Below are 15,569 nucleotides of genomic sequence, written 5' to 3'. Positions count from 1 at the left end.
GAGTAGAGATAAGTTTTAAACAGATGTCACATGTCTTATCACACAAGAAATGCCTAGAAGGAAGTATTGATATGGTATCTTGTTATAAAGTAAATAAGAGAAGAAAGAAATTTTTACATTTAAAATTAAGGTTTTTGAAAAAGAAGTTCCATGGACAGCAAAAGCTTGCACAGGATAAAATCAAACAAAACAAAATTTGACAATGAGAGCACAGCTTCTCTTTGTTGACTTGGGAAGTCCTTTAGAAACACTCAGTCCGGGAGACTGAATTCTGTTGCGGTGTACTTTTCTCCCCTACTGGGCAGTACCACTGAGCTCACACTTGGTACCAGATGGTTTCCTTTGTAGTCATTGCTTCTGGCATGGAGAATTCTAGCTGGCAGAAGGCACAATAGAGGTATTCAGCCATTGATTGGTCAGTTACTTCAGATGTTTTCATTTCAGAAAGGACTATTGCTGTTGTTCCAAAAATAAATGATTAAGAAAAGTCTAAAGGGCCAGGAGAGATTGACAGAGAGGCCCACTCCAAAGACCCACTGGGTTTCTCCATTTTTAAATCATTCATATTTTATTTTAGCTAAATATTCATATTTGATTATGCCCTTTATTTTTTAAAATTATAATGCAATTATGTCATTTCCTCATTGCTTTTCCTCCTTCAAACCCTCCCATTTATCCCTCTTTCATCTCTTTCAAACCCATAGCCTCTTTTTTCATTCATTGTATGCATACATGTATATAAATATAAATTCTTAAATACAACCTGCTTAGTCTGTATAATGTTTCTTGTATTTGTTTTTGGATGTATAAAGAGTACAAGGCCTCTACAGAACACTAAGAAATGCTGAAAGTGGGAATAGTAGCCTTCCCCAGGGAGGAACACACCAATTGGATATCCAATACCAAATGATCACCACTCTTATCCACTCATGTGGATATTTATTATTCCATAATAAAAACTGCCTTTTATGATTCATGTTAGTCGTTCACTGGAGTGATGTGTTTACTGTTCATTTATGCCAAAACAATTTAAAAAAACAACAACAACATTGTTTAAGAGGCTGTAATTTGAAAGAGAGTTGGGGTTGGTGAGTACACCAGGAAGAGGCCAATACAGTTCAGGCACTTTCTCAACTATTGCTAGTAATCCAGTCTGAGGTCATCCTTGGGGATTCCTGGCAACTTCCCCAGCACCAGGTTCTCTCTATCCCCATGATATCTCCCTCTATCATGGTATCTCTTTCATTGCTTTCCCCCGCCCTTCCTGTTCCAGTTCAACCATCCTGTTCCTTTATGTTCTCATTCCCTATCCCCTACCCTCCATTGCCCACCTCTCAGCTCCAGTTTACTCATGGAGATCTCATCTAATTTTCCTTCCCAGGGCAGTCCATGCATCCCACTTTGGGTTTTCTTTGTTAGTTAGCTTCTCTGGAGTTATGGTTGTTGCCTAGTTACCCTTTGCTTTATATCTAGTATCCACTTATGAGTGGGTACATACCATGTTTGTCACTAAGTCAAAGGACACAGAATATAAAAAATAACAGCCTACAGAATGGGAAAAGATTTTCACCAACCCCTCATCTGACGGAGGGCTGATCTCCAAAATATATAAAGAAGTCAAGAAACTAGACATCAAAATAGCAAACAATCCAATTAAAAATGGGCTATAGAGCTAAATAGAGAATCCTCAAAGGAGGAATTTCCAATGACCAAAGGACATTTAAGGAACTACTCAGCATCTTTAATTATCAGGGAGCTGCAAATCAAAATGACTCTGAGATACCATCTTACACCTGTCAGAATGGCTAAGATCAAAAGCACTGCAGACAGTTTATGTTGGAGAGGATATGGAGCAAGGGAATACTCCTCCAATTTTGATGGGAATACAAACTGGTACAGCTACTTTGGGAATCAGTATGGTGGTATCTCAGAAAATTGGGAATCAATCTACCTCAAGACCCAGCTATACCACTCTTGGGCATATTCCCAAGGAATGCTCAATCATACCACAAGGATACATGCTCAACTATGTTCATAGCAGCATTATTCATAATAGCCAGAATGTAGAAACAACCTACATGCCCCTCAACTGAAGAATGGATTAAGAAAATGTACATATACACAATGGAGTACTACTCAGCAGAGAAAAACAATGACATGAAATTTGCAGGCAAATTGATGGAACTAGACTCTATGTTTTCTTCTGGAACTATTTAAATTTTGTGTCCTTCTTTCTTCCTTTTCTATATCTGTGACCCTTCCTATTCCAACTTGTAAATTTTTAGGTTGTTCTATTCAGCTGTACTCCATTGAGTTCTTTCTTTATCTTCTCCCTATCTAGTTGCACATATATGTATATAGACACATATTATTGAAATATTTGTTTCAAAGTAGTTAATTACCTTGAAAATTTACTATTAAATGTGACTCAGTTTTTCAAACCTCGAAAACCCTCATATATTTCCAAAGACTGATGAAAGGTCGCAGCTTGAATATGTAAATTAAGGGAGTTTCCCTTATCCTAGGACAGATAAACTGAAAGGCTGGAGTGTGTAGACACATGCTATTAGTTCTAAATAGCTATCAGTGCTTATATGCATCCTTTCTGAGATGATAGAAATGTTTCTGAGTTACTTTTCCAGCAGAATTTTAGGTGGCAAAAGGCAGTTACAGCAAAGTAGTTGAGAATGTGAACAAGGCCGCAGACTGTCTGGCACTTAATTTACAAGGAGTATAATTTTGAAGAAAGTTATGTAAATACCTTGTAGTGTAACATTTTTGTTTTAAAAAATAAGGATAATACATCATGCCTCAGAGAACTATGGTGCAAATACTAAATATAAAGAGAATGGACTAATAAATTCTACTTGGTCTTTTCCCAGTAAATACTGGCTGTTGCTTAGTAAATAATCACCAGATGCAAATATGTTGTAAAACTAAGGACAGAGTTGTAAAGATTCAAGTCATATATATTTCCTCAGAGGCACTCATAAATATTTTAGATGTCTTTTGGTACATTGTCAGTGAACCTGGCAAAAGAATCAGAAAAAAGTCATCATTATGCTAATAATATTATCAATATTAAATACATAATTTAGTCCTGTATACTGTGTTTAGAACAGCTCTGAGACTTTTTTTTGCATGACTTTACTCCATGAATATTCATGATTCTGAGTCCAGTCATCTAAGTCAATTGCCCCAGTGAATGATTAAAGAAATTAAAATGAGTTTAGTCCTGGAGGTTCAAATATTTAGCTACAAATCAAGACTAAATCAAGAAAGATGGAAGAAACCAAGATGAAAACCGTGATGTTTATATTGTTTCTCCCCAATGCTCTGGTGCTTGGTGAATAACAAAGACGGCTTAAATACTTACTGTGACATCTTAGGAAAGCTTGCTAATCCTGGCTAGAAAAAGGTAAATGTGTAGTTACTCAAATGTATGAAAGCTAACACTCACTGATCACTGAACATAGTAAAATATTGACAAAAACACAGACTAACTTGGAAAATAACTGCTGAAGATGCACATTTCCTATGTAAACTAAGACTGTGACTGGTATGCACTGAATTTTGTGTTCTTTCTCAGACTATATGAATATTCAAGTCATATTAAACCTTAATGCTCCCCATTTTTCTTTTGGTTTTGAGGAACTGATCTGGAAAGCATCTTTAGCTAAGGTGCGGTCTGTTGTAGTTTTCTTTCAAAAGCCAATTTCCATTATAGAACATCTATTAATATGGTAATTAAGTTGACATGCTATACTCCGAAAATAATAATATATAGTGTAGTGATGTAGTATAGTGCATAGTTGTTAAATGTGTTAAGAACCTAACTAGGTTATTTTCACTAGAGGGTCTCTATAAATAAGTAACTCTTAATGAAACTTACCATTACAGGTTTGCCTGATCTCACGATCTGAATTGTCTGGGACATATAAACTTAATGTTCTTTCCTAACATACAGTTTCCTTAGCATTATCTACCTTCCAGGTCAAATGGATGCAAACATTTGAGTATTCAAAATGTTTATTGCATATATATTTTTCCCCAAAGCTGTTTGTTTTTCTATCATACTAGAAAAACAAACAGCTTTGGGGAAAAATATATACAGTAAAACATTGTTAACTGCAATGGAGAGGGGTATATAAATCTTCCACTGGTTCCTGTTTAGTCAGCTAAGAGTTGGGGAGTGACACAAATTACAGAACAGTATTTTTAAATCAGTGAGACCACAGCACGTGCACCCCTATCTCCACTCACTTATTGTTTTCTGTCTTTGCAGTTCCACCATGGTTTTTAAATCACCCTTCCAACCTCTATGCCTATGAAAGCATGGATATTGAGTTTGAATGTGCAGTTTCTGGGAAGCCTGTGCCCACTGTGAATTGGATGAAGAATGGAGATGTGGTCATTCCTAGTGATTATTTTCAGATAGTGGTAATTATCTCCTTTTCATATTAGTTTTGCAACCCCTATCATTATTTGCTATTTTTCCACTAATTTTTCTCTTCTGAAAAATGAGGTGCACTAATTTCTGATATCTTATAGGAATTGTTTAGGGACAGCAAATAATTTGTAGACTTGGAATTCTAGACAGTTAATCCATCATGTTTATTTTAAAAAAGAAAAGAAAGAAAGAAGAAATGAGGGAGAGAGGGAGGGAGGGAGGGAGGAAGGAAGGAAGGAAGGAAGATAGGAAGGAAGGAAGGAAGGAAGGAAGATAGGAAGGAAGGAAGGAAGGAAGGAAGGAAGGAAGGAAGGAAGGAAGGAAGGAAGGAAGGAAGGAAGGAAGGAAGGAAGGAAAGGAGGGGAAGGGAGAGAATGAGGTAGGGAATACGGAGTAGAAGAGAAGGCAAGTGAGGGACTTGAGACTCAAATATTCTCATTGTCATTTCATGGGCTAGAAGTTAAAATCTTAGTCCTAGAGTGGAGGTCTATGATTATTTTATCTGTTCAGCTTGGACAAAGTGTACCACCTTTTGGCAATAGCCAGGAATACCTATAGTCTGTATTGTTTTGTAATTATATTTTCTGTGTTGGAAATAGAAGAGACTATAAACCATGGCTCTTACAGCCCCATAAACTCTAGTTTATATTCAGTATCCCTGTGGGAGATCATAGGATATAGGTGCTGTATTCATGGTTTTCTCCATTACTAGCAGAATCTTTGCTCATTTGAAAAAGCACTATGCAAACTCTGCTAGGTGTAGGCTAACTTCAAAGGTTCTGATTCCAGGCATATGAATATATAAGAACTATAAAAACCACTTTTCAACTATAAAAGAACTGTATGACTAAAGAAGATGGCCTTGGGAGCTTTTGTGTTTGAGACAAATGTGACCTTGTCAAAGAAAAGCCATCACAAAGCCAAGTCTCCCAGGCAGATGGAACCAGAGTATGGTCATCCAATGAGGCCAGCACAGTCTCCCCCTGTGGCATTACATGCCCTTGTTGGTAAATGACTCCTTCACAATCAGACAGCTCTCTGTAACTCCCATGATCTCTTAGATGTATGCATTTTTGTCACACTATATTTCTAACAAAAAAAAAAAATCTGTAAACCATACCTTTAACACTTTTGTCACCATTTTCCACTTTCACTTTTATTTTCATTTGTTTAATTGGTTGGGTAAGAGTAAGACAGGGCAGCATTTAACTTTTGAATACCACCCCAATCCATTATTTTAAATGCAATGCTTTTTTCACTACCACTGAATTAAAAATGACCTGCCATTGGGCAGCTTGAAAAGTGGTCCATGTGCCTAAAATATATGCTACTTGCATGAAAAGGAAATTGTTGAGTGCCCTTAAGGACACATGATAAAATGCAACATTTATTTTTTGTACAGTTTGAATAATCTTTCTCACAGCATGACTCATTACAGCCAAGCTATTTAAATGCTTCTTTTCTTTAGGTAGAAGAAAATGTATGTTATATGCCCTATTCACATCAAAATGTGCTTAAAAATATTTCCTGAACAGCTGCAGAAATCTGGGAGCCATTGCGTGTTACACATGCAGTGCTGAGCTTGGATAGTAACTTAGAAGAGAATTGTTAATTAGAAGTTAGCCAGCTTTATCTAAGAATTTTACATCAGTTGAAAATTGACTACAAGACACTAAAAACAATTAAGAATTCCCTGTGAGGTAATATTTATCTCCTAATGACTTTAGGGAAAGTGATTTAACATGTCTCACTTACTGAACTAATTCTTGCACTAATATTGAAGATAAACCGAGTTTGTATAATTAAATACTATCTCTAGATCACTTTATCATCCATCCTTGAAAGAGATTGTGGTTCAATTTCTGCACAAAAGGAGTTAACTTTACTGTGTTTCCACAATGAATTGCTGAAGGTGAAAATTTTCAACTAGGGACAAAAACAATCAGAGTATAAAAATATACACGACAGGCTCCACTTCAAGCAACCCAAGGATTATGTCAAAGGATTTTTAAACTCTTCTTTGGGATAACATTTCCAGAAATGATTTTACCTAGATATTTTGCTATTTAGAGTTTGCAAAGAGGAGTAGATTTCTTTCATTCACTCTTGTTTATTTACCTATATATCTCCTAAATCTAGCTCCCTTTATAAAGTGAAGCAATAAGATACTGACATTGATTTCTTGCATTCCCAATTGATATTTCTTAATTTAACATTTAAATATCTAGGAAGATGTCTAGCTTTGTGAGTATACGTCCCTTGCAGAAGTAGGCAGAATTATACCCATGAAGTGAGAAAGTGTGTGAGAAATGTGAAATGCTTCCCAGATGGCATAGGGCATATTGGCTAGATAGCCTCATGATTTTTCTTATGTCTTCTGTGCTCTGTGTTTGTTTTGTTACCTTGAAGTCATTCCGCCTTTTATAAAATATCTCATCTGCTTTTCCTTTTCTTTCTAGGGAGGAAGCAACTTACGGATCCTTGGAGTAGTAAAGTCAGATGAAGGATTTTATCAGTGTGTGGCTGAAAATGAGGCTGGCAATGCCCAAAGTAGTGCCCAGCTGATTGTCCCCAAGCCTGGTAAGATGTGAGAACTATGAGACTTAGAGTCATAATTGTATGTGGCTTGCTTGTAACATCCACACCGTTTCTCTGTGGCTCAAAGTCAGGATGAAATTATTTATATAATCAAGGTATACATAAGTGTATTTATGATATATCCCTTCTAAGAAATTTTTATTAGATCTGTCTATCTTATTCCTCTAGCTGTGACATATATATATGTTATGATGAAATCTAAACTTTATGAACATAAGGGCTTCTGGTTTCAAACAGCCACAGACAGATTATTATTGTCTGTCTACTTTTAGGCCAACTTTTTTTCCCAATACTCTGTATAAATATAAAATACATTTAGTATATACTACTGCATATAGATTATATGTATTATGTGTAAATTTAGTTTTGTTTGCATATACACACATGTGCTTATAAGGCTAATGCATGATATTTACACCATTCTTGCATCTATGTAAGTTGCAAGAAAAGAGTTGGTAGATTCTCCTAGTACTTGTTAGAACTGAGCAGAGGCCTAGGGCCCTCCTGGCAGCTGCCCACAGAAAGTTATGAAATATGTCCATCTTTATGTTTTTGTGGGATTTTTCTCTCTTCAGATAATCCAGTAATATAAATACAAAGAGATACCCTTGGGGAGAGAGAGAGAGAGAGAGAGAGAGAGAGAGAGAGAGAGAAAGGGAGAGGTGATTGTGACTGATGGCAAATATGAGAAATGAAAAAGATATTATAGCTGAAAGCTATCTGGTGCTATTCATAATGCAAGGATGAGAAAGAAGAGTCAACAGTGGGAAGAAACTTCATTTGTACTCTTGAAAAGAACAAAGAACCAGGGTAAATCAAGGCAGAAGTTTTCTTGGTAAAACCCATACCAAGGGGTCCTCTCTTCCAAAAGAGAGAGATACAGTCAGGTGTGAAGTTAAGCAAGAAGCTAGGGTTAGGACCTAGTATTGAATTACCTAAAGAGGAGGTCTCTGAGGAACACAAATGACTGCCCTCTGGTGTATATGCATGTATATTTTCCATGATGGTGGACTTTGAAGGGCATATATTGAGAAAACCAGGCTTTGCTCCATCACACCAAGATCTTTTTTCCCTCTCTGATCCTAAAGAAGCTCTAAGCACAGGTCAAAAACAAAGTCAAGGGACTACAAAAGCACATGTGCCATTAGATACACACCTGTTGCTTGTTTTGGATCACAGAACTGCTTCAGGATTTGGGTACAAACAATAAATTTACTATTAACTTTAGTGTTTTGATTAAGATTACCTTAGAGTATATATATGTTTGTAAGTGTGTGCTTACAAGTTTGCTTGTGGTTTGTGTTTATGCTTAAGTTCTTTAAGTTGTTTGATCATATATATATATATGCAAAGGTAAGCTTCTTTAATACTTTAAGATAATTCCAGGGTCAGGTGATTGACCTGATATTCAAACACCAGGATGACTTCTCTGATACAATGGATACTGTGAACAAAATCAAGTTGTTTTCTTTCAATTCCCCATAATTCTGCTCATCCAAGGTGCCTTTTATAAATATCAAATTGTGCACATTCCACAATGTTCTCCTTTCATCGGCTGTTGGTTTTGTTTAGTAATCTACTTTGATTCTGGCTCACTGAAGTATAAGAGTGTGTAAAGGGACATAGACCTCCTTTCCAATAATGTTATTTGGCTCTGCACTAAAGTCAGATTAGGGTGATCTTTATGATCTAAGTGTAGAGTGTCGTCAGTGACATTTTGGACTGGTATCTTTTACATTTTTCATTGAATTAGGAAGAAATGATAGGAAATGAAGACGGAAATCCCAAAACATGGAAGAATATTACTATGACTCTCTTAACACTCCCCTGAAAAGTGATGGATTGCTTTTTCCTGCCGATTTAATCTGGTCTTCAAATAATGTCACTCTAATTCCTCAGAGATGCAGAGTGGGCTGTGTGTACAGATGGTGGAGAGGCCAGCTATAAATATAAATTAAGCAGTGAGGTTGACCATGGTGTGAAGAACATAGCCTTCTCTATTTAAATTTAAACAATAAATGGTCAACATACATTTTGAGGCACATTGTGGCCCTGCACAGCACAGCTGTTCAGCTTTGGAGTGTCCACAGAGTTGTGGCTGACAGTTACTCTTGGCAACCATAACAATCTGTTTCTCCTCCAAATGAAGACAATAACCTGTTCAACCCTCTGTCCATTTATATAAACCTCGTGATGTTTGTCCAGTCTTTTATCTGTAGCGATCTGATTTTTTACCCTTGAGTTATAAGTGACTTGGGTATTGCAGTAACATAATCTTCTTAATTAAATTAAGAAGTTAATAATACGTTTTTCTCTACAGAAAACAAATTTTGAGAAAATATTGAAAATGTGGGTATTGTAAAAGAGGAAAGTTATGCATGGTTTTTACTAAATAAAGATCTATCAGTAGCATTTTAAAAATCATTATAGTGCAGGACGCTGTCAATAAAGGTATGTGGCTAACACTGTCAAAATAGGTGCATTGTGCAGACTTCATGATTTCTACCTATCACACACATTTCCATGGACAGAGGATGGCCCTTCCACATTTAAGAGTTTAATGAATACCAGGAACACATAGGTACATTATGTGAAGAGTGGCACATATAAATTAAAGCAGTTTAGCTTTAAGTGCCTAATAGTCTCTTCTCAGAACTGATGACAGAGTTATATTTCTGATGTTGCTGTTCATTTCAGTTAGTGCTTTGGGGTGGGAAGGGTGTAAAGGATGCTAATAAGAAGCCTTTTTTCCTAGTGAAAGATAATATAGGTACAATCCAATATTTAGCAAATAATCCTGCCCCCCCCCAATGTGTTAAGTGTCATAAAAATAAAACATTTTAGTTTAAAATTTGTAAACTAATAGCCAAAGTTGCACATAGGTAAGCAGGAGCTAAGATCTTCCTTGTTTTGCTGATCATGGTAATTGTCTCCTGAGTCACCATCTACTAACTGGACTGTGGATAAGTATTAACTGAAGAACTCTGTATATAAGGTATTGGATGTAGATGTTAACCATTGTTTTGGATCTGGAGAAAGAGGAAATAGGGGAAGAGAAAAGGACAAATGATAGATGTATTAGTTACTTCTAATTATTTATTATGACTCTACCTTCTGGGATACATTGAATTTATTCACAGTGTCCCCAGTAGTTCACTGGAAGTAAATTTCTAGTTATGGGGTGAGGGTTGTGGGACTATTAGTATACATATCACAGAGGATTATATAATCTGAAAGGTGTTTAATAGAGATACATAAAAAGAGAATAACACTATCATGGAAGAAATGGTACACTCCTAATATTTTACCACATATAAAATGTCATGGGAAGAATCCATATAATCACAAATAGAACACATTTTTTTAAAAATTTCAATGTATTGTACAAACTATTCAAATCAAACAAATTAGAAAGAACTATAGAGTTGGAGTCTCGTGTTAATAGTAGGATACTAGATGTAAAACAAAGATGACTAGACTGCTACACAACTCCAGGGAGGCTACCTAGAAAATGGGACCCTAGGAACGACACAGGGATCACCCAATGAAGAGAAATGGATGAGATCTACATGGACCACTGTGGGAGTAATGAAGGGCAAGGTTCAAGGGAAAGAGAGATTAGGGGAGCAGGAGATCCCAGCCGGATCAACAACAGAAAGGGAAAACAAGGAATAACAGAGCATGATAAATGAAGACCACATGAGAACAGGAAGAAGCAAAGTGCTAGAGAGGTCCCCAGAAATCCACAATGATACATCCACTGTAGACTACTGGCAATGGTCAAGAGAAAGCCTGTTCTGATCTAGTCTGGTGATCAGATGGCCAAACACCCTAAATGTTGTGCTGGAACTCTCTTCCAATAACTGATGGAAGTGGATGCAGAGATCCTTGGCCAGGCCCCAGGTGGAGCTCCAGGAGTCCAATTATTGAGAAAGAGGAGGGACTGTAAGAGTGTGAATTGTTGAGACCAAGATTGGAAAAGCACAGGAACAAATAGCTAAACTAATGGAAGCACATGAATTATGAACCAAAAGCTGTGGAGCCCCCAGCTGGATCAGGCCCTCTGGATAAGTAAGACAATTGAATAGCTTGAACTGTTGGGAGGCACCCAGGCCGTGGGACCCAGACCTGACCTTAGTGTATGAGCTGGCTATTTGGAACCTTGGGTTTACACAGGGACACTTTGCTCAGCCTGGAAGTAGGTGACTGGACCTGCCTGTACTGAATCCACCAGGTTTAAATGAATCCCCAGGGGAGTCTTGGCTCTGGAGGAGATGGGAATGGAGGGGAGGGGTTGGGGGGAAGGTGGGGACGGGGGCGGGAGGGGGGAGGACAGGGGAACCCATGGCTGATGTGTAAAATTAAAACACAAATATAATAAATAAAAAAGGAGAAAAAATAGTGTATATTTTCTAACACATGGTTTATTTTTTTCTCTCAACTGTCGGTAGCAAGATAGAGTTTCACTATGGTAGAGGAAATAAGCTGGTGAGATATTAAGAAAAATGAAAGCTTTAACCATTACCTGTCCCCACCTTGGAAAGGTCACCAATTCCAAATGATACTGCATTTTAAACATTTTATTAAGGCAGTATAGCATGTAGCCTGGAATTAACAAAAATATTTTGCCTGGTCATGAACACCAAGACATAAAATCAGAAACCTTTGGTATTTTCTTTATGAATGCTTACAAATCAAGATAGTAAACAATTTAGGGAACCAAACAGATAGGAACTATACCTGTGTGAATGCTGCTTAACTAAATGTTAACTTCAAGCCATTGTGGTGTATATTTCTCAAGGTTGCTTTGACCTAATAGGTCTGTAGACATTTTGTAAAACATTGAAAAAATGTACAACTAGTGGAAACACCAAGAGAGCTATTAGAATGCAGTGTTTTCAGTTTAATAACACCTAAAAAGCTATATAGAAGAGCCTAAAACTAAAGCCAAAACACGCCTTTATCATGGTAGTCACTGGTGGCCAATTAAGTTGAGTCTCTCTTGACATGAGAAGGGACTCTGCAGTATAAATGCTTAATCATAGTTAGTAGTTGATCACATTGATCCTAGAACTCAGGAACACAAGTTAGAAGAGGATTCTCATGCTCTAGACTCATGTGTTGGAAGACAAACTTCCATGCACGTCACCCGACAGTTCCCTAGTACAAAATAAACTGTTCGCTGAATGACAATCTCCTTCTTCCACTTTCTTTCATTTGAGTTCAAATGAGTAAAAATTCAGCTTGGCACTATGAAATAAATTCCTATTGTGGTGAACATACCATAGAACACAGCATTCCTAGGGATTTATATTTCATAAATAGTTAAAAATTAATTCTCATCAGGAAGATACAGAATAAATTTTTCAAAAAGAGTTATTAACTGAAATTATTAGCTTTGTCATATGTGGCCATAAATTCCAATAACTAAAATGCTCTGTTTTGCCTGCCTTGGTAAAAATGAAATTAAAAGAAAATTTGTTCTCACTATCCCTCCCACCAATGTCTCCTCTTGCTGTGAGAAGTGCAGACACTCAAGTTAACTGTTTTCCAAAAAGGCACATTGATTTAGCACAATTTGGTCATTGACCCTGTAGTAGTTATTGAAAATGAGACACTTGTGCATATGCCATCACTACACTCTTATTTGGCTTACGTCTGCACAGTTGCAAACATTGAGAAGGCCTACACATCAATGAACAGATTCTTAGGTGATCGTCAAAACTTTGCAAGACTCCATTTCCTCAGTTATAAATTGTAATGGGGAGTTTACTCCAAAAGATAATGTAGGAGCTGAGGAGATAGCTCAGTTGGTAAAGTACTTGACTCAGAAGTGTGGAAAACAAAGTGCCGATGCCCAGAAGACACACAAAAACAAACAAGCAAACATACATAATCATGGGCATTCACCATCCCAGTGATGGTGGCAGGACTGTGGCAGAGACAGGTTGATCTCTGGGGCTCCCGGCTAGACTGGCGTACATGGTGAAGTTCCAGGTCAGTCAGAAACCCAGTGTCCAAGTAAAGGGGAAGGTGTCTGAGTAGTAAAACCAGGATTGTCCTCTGCCCTGTCCTAATCACACATGTGCAGATATATGTATCCCCATGCAAGCACTCTCTCACAGACACAGACACACACACAAAACAAAAACTTTAGTTAAAAAATTTATTTTAAAGGAATTTGTAGGCTATAAGTTGCTACAAAAACATTTACCACTGAATTCATCTTTTTGTTTAGTGTCAAAATAAATAGGTACTTATTGGGATAGATAAAATAAAAGCTTTATTCTACTATCTTCTCCTACCTTCCAAGGACATTAATTAACAAATATTTTAATACCAATGCCCACTTAAACTGTAGATTAATACTTCAGTCAGCAAAATTAATACAAAGAAAAGAAAAGGACTACTGGTGGAAATATTTTCAGGATAGATACCCATATCACTTTAATAACTTCCTCATCCAATTGTTCTTAACAAATAGACAGAGACTTCTCAACAAATAAAGGCTTGTCATTCACCTTGTCCTTCATTGTGCATGTGCTTCAAACAAGGAGCCAATCCTGTGATAATCAAGAGGGTATAGCCATATGGCAGACTTTGACATTAGAAATGAATTCTGAAATGATAGGAATACGTTGAGATCAGTAATAACTGTAAACCATACAACCTGGGAAATGTGATAGACTCATAAATATTGATCACATCATACTCTGGCGGTAAATACACCAAAGAATGCTATAATCCTATTGGGTTCTTAAAACTCCAAATATTGGGAGAGTAAGAGAAAAATGTTGATTTTTTCCATCAAATACAAATGCTTTATATTTATTATATTTTTGTCTTTTGCTTATAAAACAATCATTCCTTTTTAGGGAGCTGCATCTACATATAACACACTCATATGTATTGTGTGTGTGTGTGTGTGTGTGTGTGTATGTACATATATATGTGTGTGTGTGTTTATATGCACATATCTTTTATTCACTATAAAATACCTTAAATAATAAATAAAATGTATAATTAGACATAATTGAACAGCTCAAATATTCTATATATAATTCTTATTTATTTTAAATTATTTATTGAAGACTATAATATAATTACATCATTTCCCCTTCCCCTTTCCTTCCTTCAAGCATGTGCATATAACTCTCCTCACTTCTTTCCAAACCCATGGTCTCTTTTTCATGTAATTAACTGTTGGTTCATACCTATATGTATATATACCCAAATACATAACTATGACCTGCTCAGTCTGTATAATGTTACTTACATGTGTGTTTTCAGGGCTGACCTTTTGATACTAGATAACCAGTTGATGCACTCATCCCTGAGGAAGACTATTTCTCCTGCTCTCTTCATTCCTTAGTTGCCTGCAGGTCTTTGTCTATATTAAGATGCCTATTGTATTCCTTGTTCAGATTATATTTAGGCAGTCATGATGGTTTGAGCCTGTTCTTGTAGCTTCTAACATTTCTAGGAGACACAAACTCATGGCAAATTCCCTGATCCTTTGTATTTTGCAATATTTCTGCCTCTTCTTCCACAATATTCCCGAGCTTTAGGTTCAGGAATTGTGAAATAGGTGTATCCTTCAGACTGGGTTTTACAATTCCACATTTTGATTGGTTGTGGTTTTCTGCAATGGTTTCCATTTGTTACAATTAGAAATTTCCTTGATGAGTACTTAAGACTACAGTTACAGTGAATATAAGGACAAATATTTAGAATGTAATTAGGAATATACTGGTTAAAGAAATAGTCTTGTAGATTTACCTCAAAGATCCATGACTTCACTAGACCTGGGTAATTGGCTTGGATACCAGTACCAGATATGGGTTACCTCTTGTTGGATGGATTGTAAATACAATGGAGAGATGTTGGTTCTAAGCAAATTATGTGTACCACTATACAGCCCTTAGGGTTATCATCCCATGATGGTTATTGTGATTTGTAAGTGTCCTAGACTGGTAGGACTGTTGGTTGCTTTCCTCTTTTATAACATGCATAGCATCTTCTGGTACCATGAAAACTAGTCCTCAATGAGGGGGCATTTGGTTCAGTTCCATCTCAGGGGCCTCTGAGCCCATGCTGATGTGCATGGTGTCTTCAGCAACAGGATCTTACCTTCCACCTCTGATTACAAACAAGGGAAATAGTAATAACCCCTGTTTTTGGCAAGTCTCCTGGACAACCCTGACCAACAGCTCAAAAGAATGCTTCTCCTGCTTCATCTTGGGGTTTTCACGGGCAGTCTTTGGCTTTTGGAGGGAGCAGAGTCATCCCAGATGAGAAAATTCTATTAAAATTGTTTGTGTTAATAATATGATTTATGACTTTCCAAGTATCCTTACTGCTATCTTACCCTATTTCTTCTGTATTTATCACCCCTCCCCTCCTTAATTAGCTCTCTTCTTTTCCATTCCCTTGTCAGGTCACTTGTAGCCTGCTGTTTCCTCTCTATTGATCCCCACCACTCTACTCCAACAATGCTCACTTTTTATTTTCCTGGCTTCTG

General features: G+C 36.8%; 1 protein-coding gene across 2 annotated transcripts in view; it reads left to right on the top strand.

The window, feature by feature from the left end:
- The window catches only part of Dcc (DCC netrin 1 receptor), a 1,150,309-nt gene that overhangs the window by 694,794 nt on the left and 439,946 nt on the right, over nt 1–15,569 (top strand). For both annotated transcript variants that reach the window (XM_036204806.1, XM_036204805.1), the window contains exons 6-7: nt 4,286–4,440; nt 6,910–7,030. In XM_036204806.1, coding sequence (XP_036060699.1) covers nt 4,286–4,440; nt 6,910–7,030 — 276 coding nt within the window. The remainder of the gene's footprint in view (nt 1–4,285; nt 4,441–6,909; nt 7,031–15,569) is intronic.

Source organism: Onychomys torridus, chromosome 13 (assembly GCF_903995425.1).
Source record: "Onychomys torridus chromosome 13, mOncTor1.1, whole genome shotgun sequence".
NCBI classification, from domain to species: Eukaryota; Metazoa; Chordata; class Mammalia; order Rodentia; family Cricetidae; genus Onychomys; species Onychomys torridus.
This window is presented reverse-complemented; position numbering and strand designations above follow the sequence as displayed.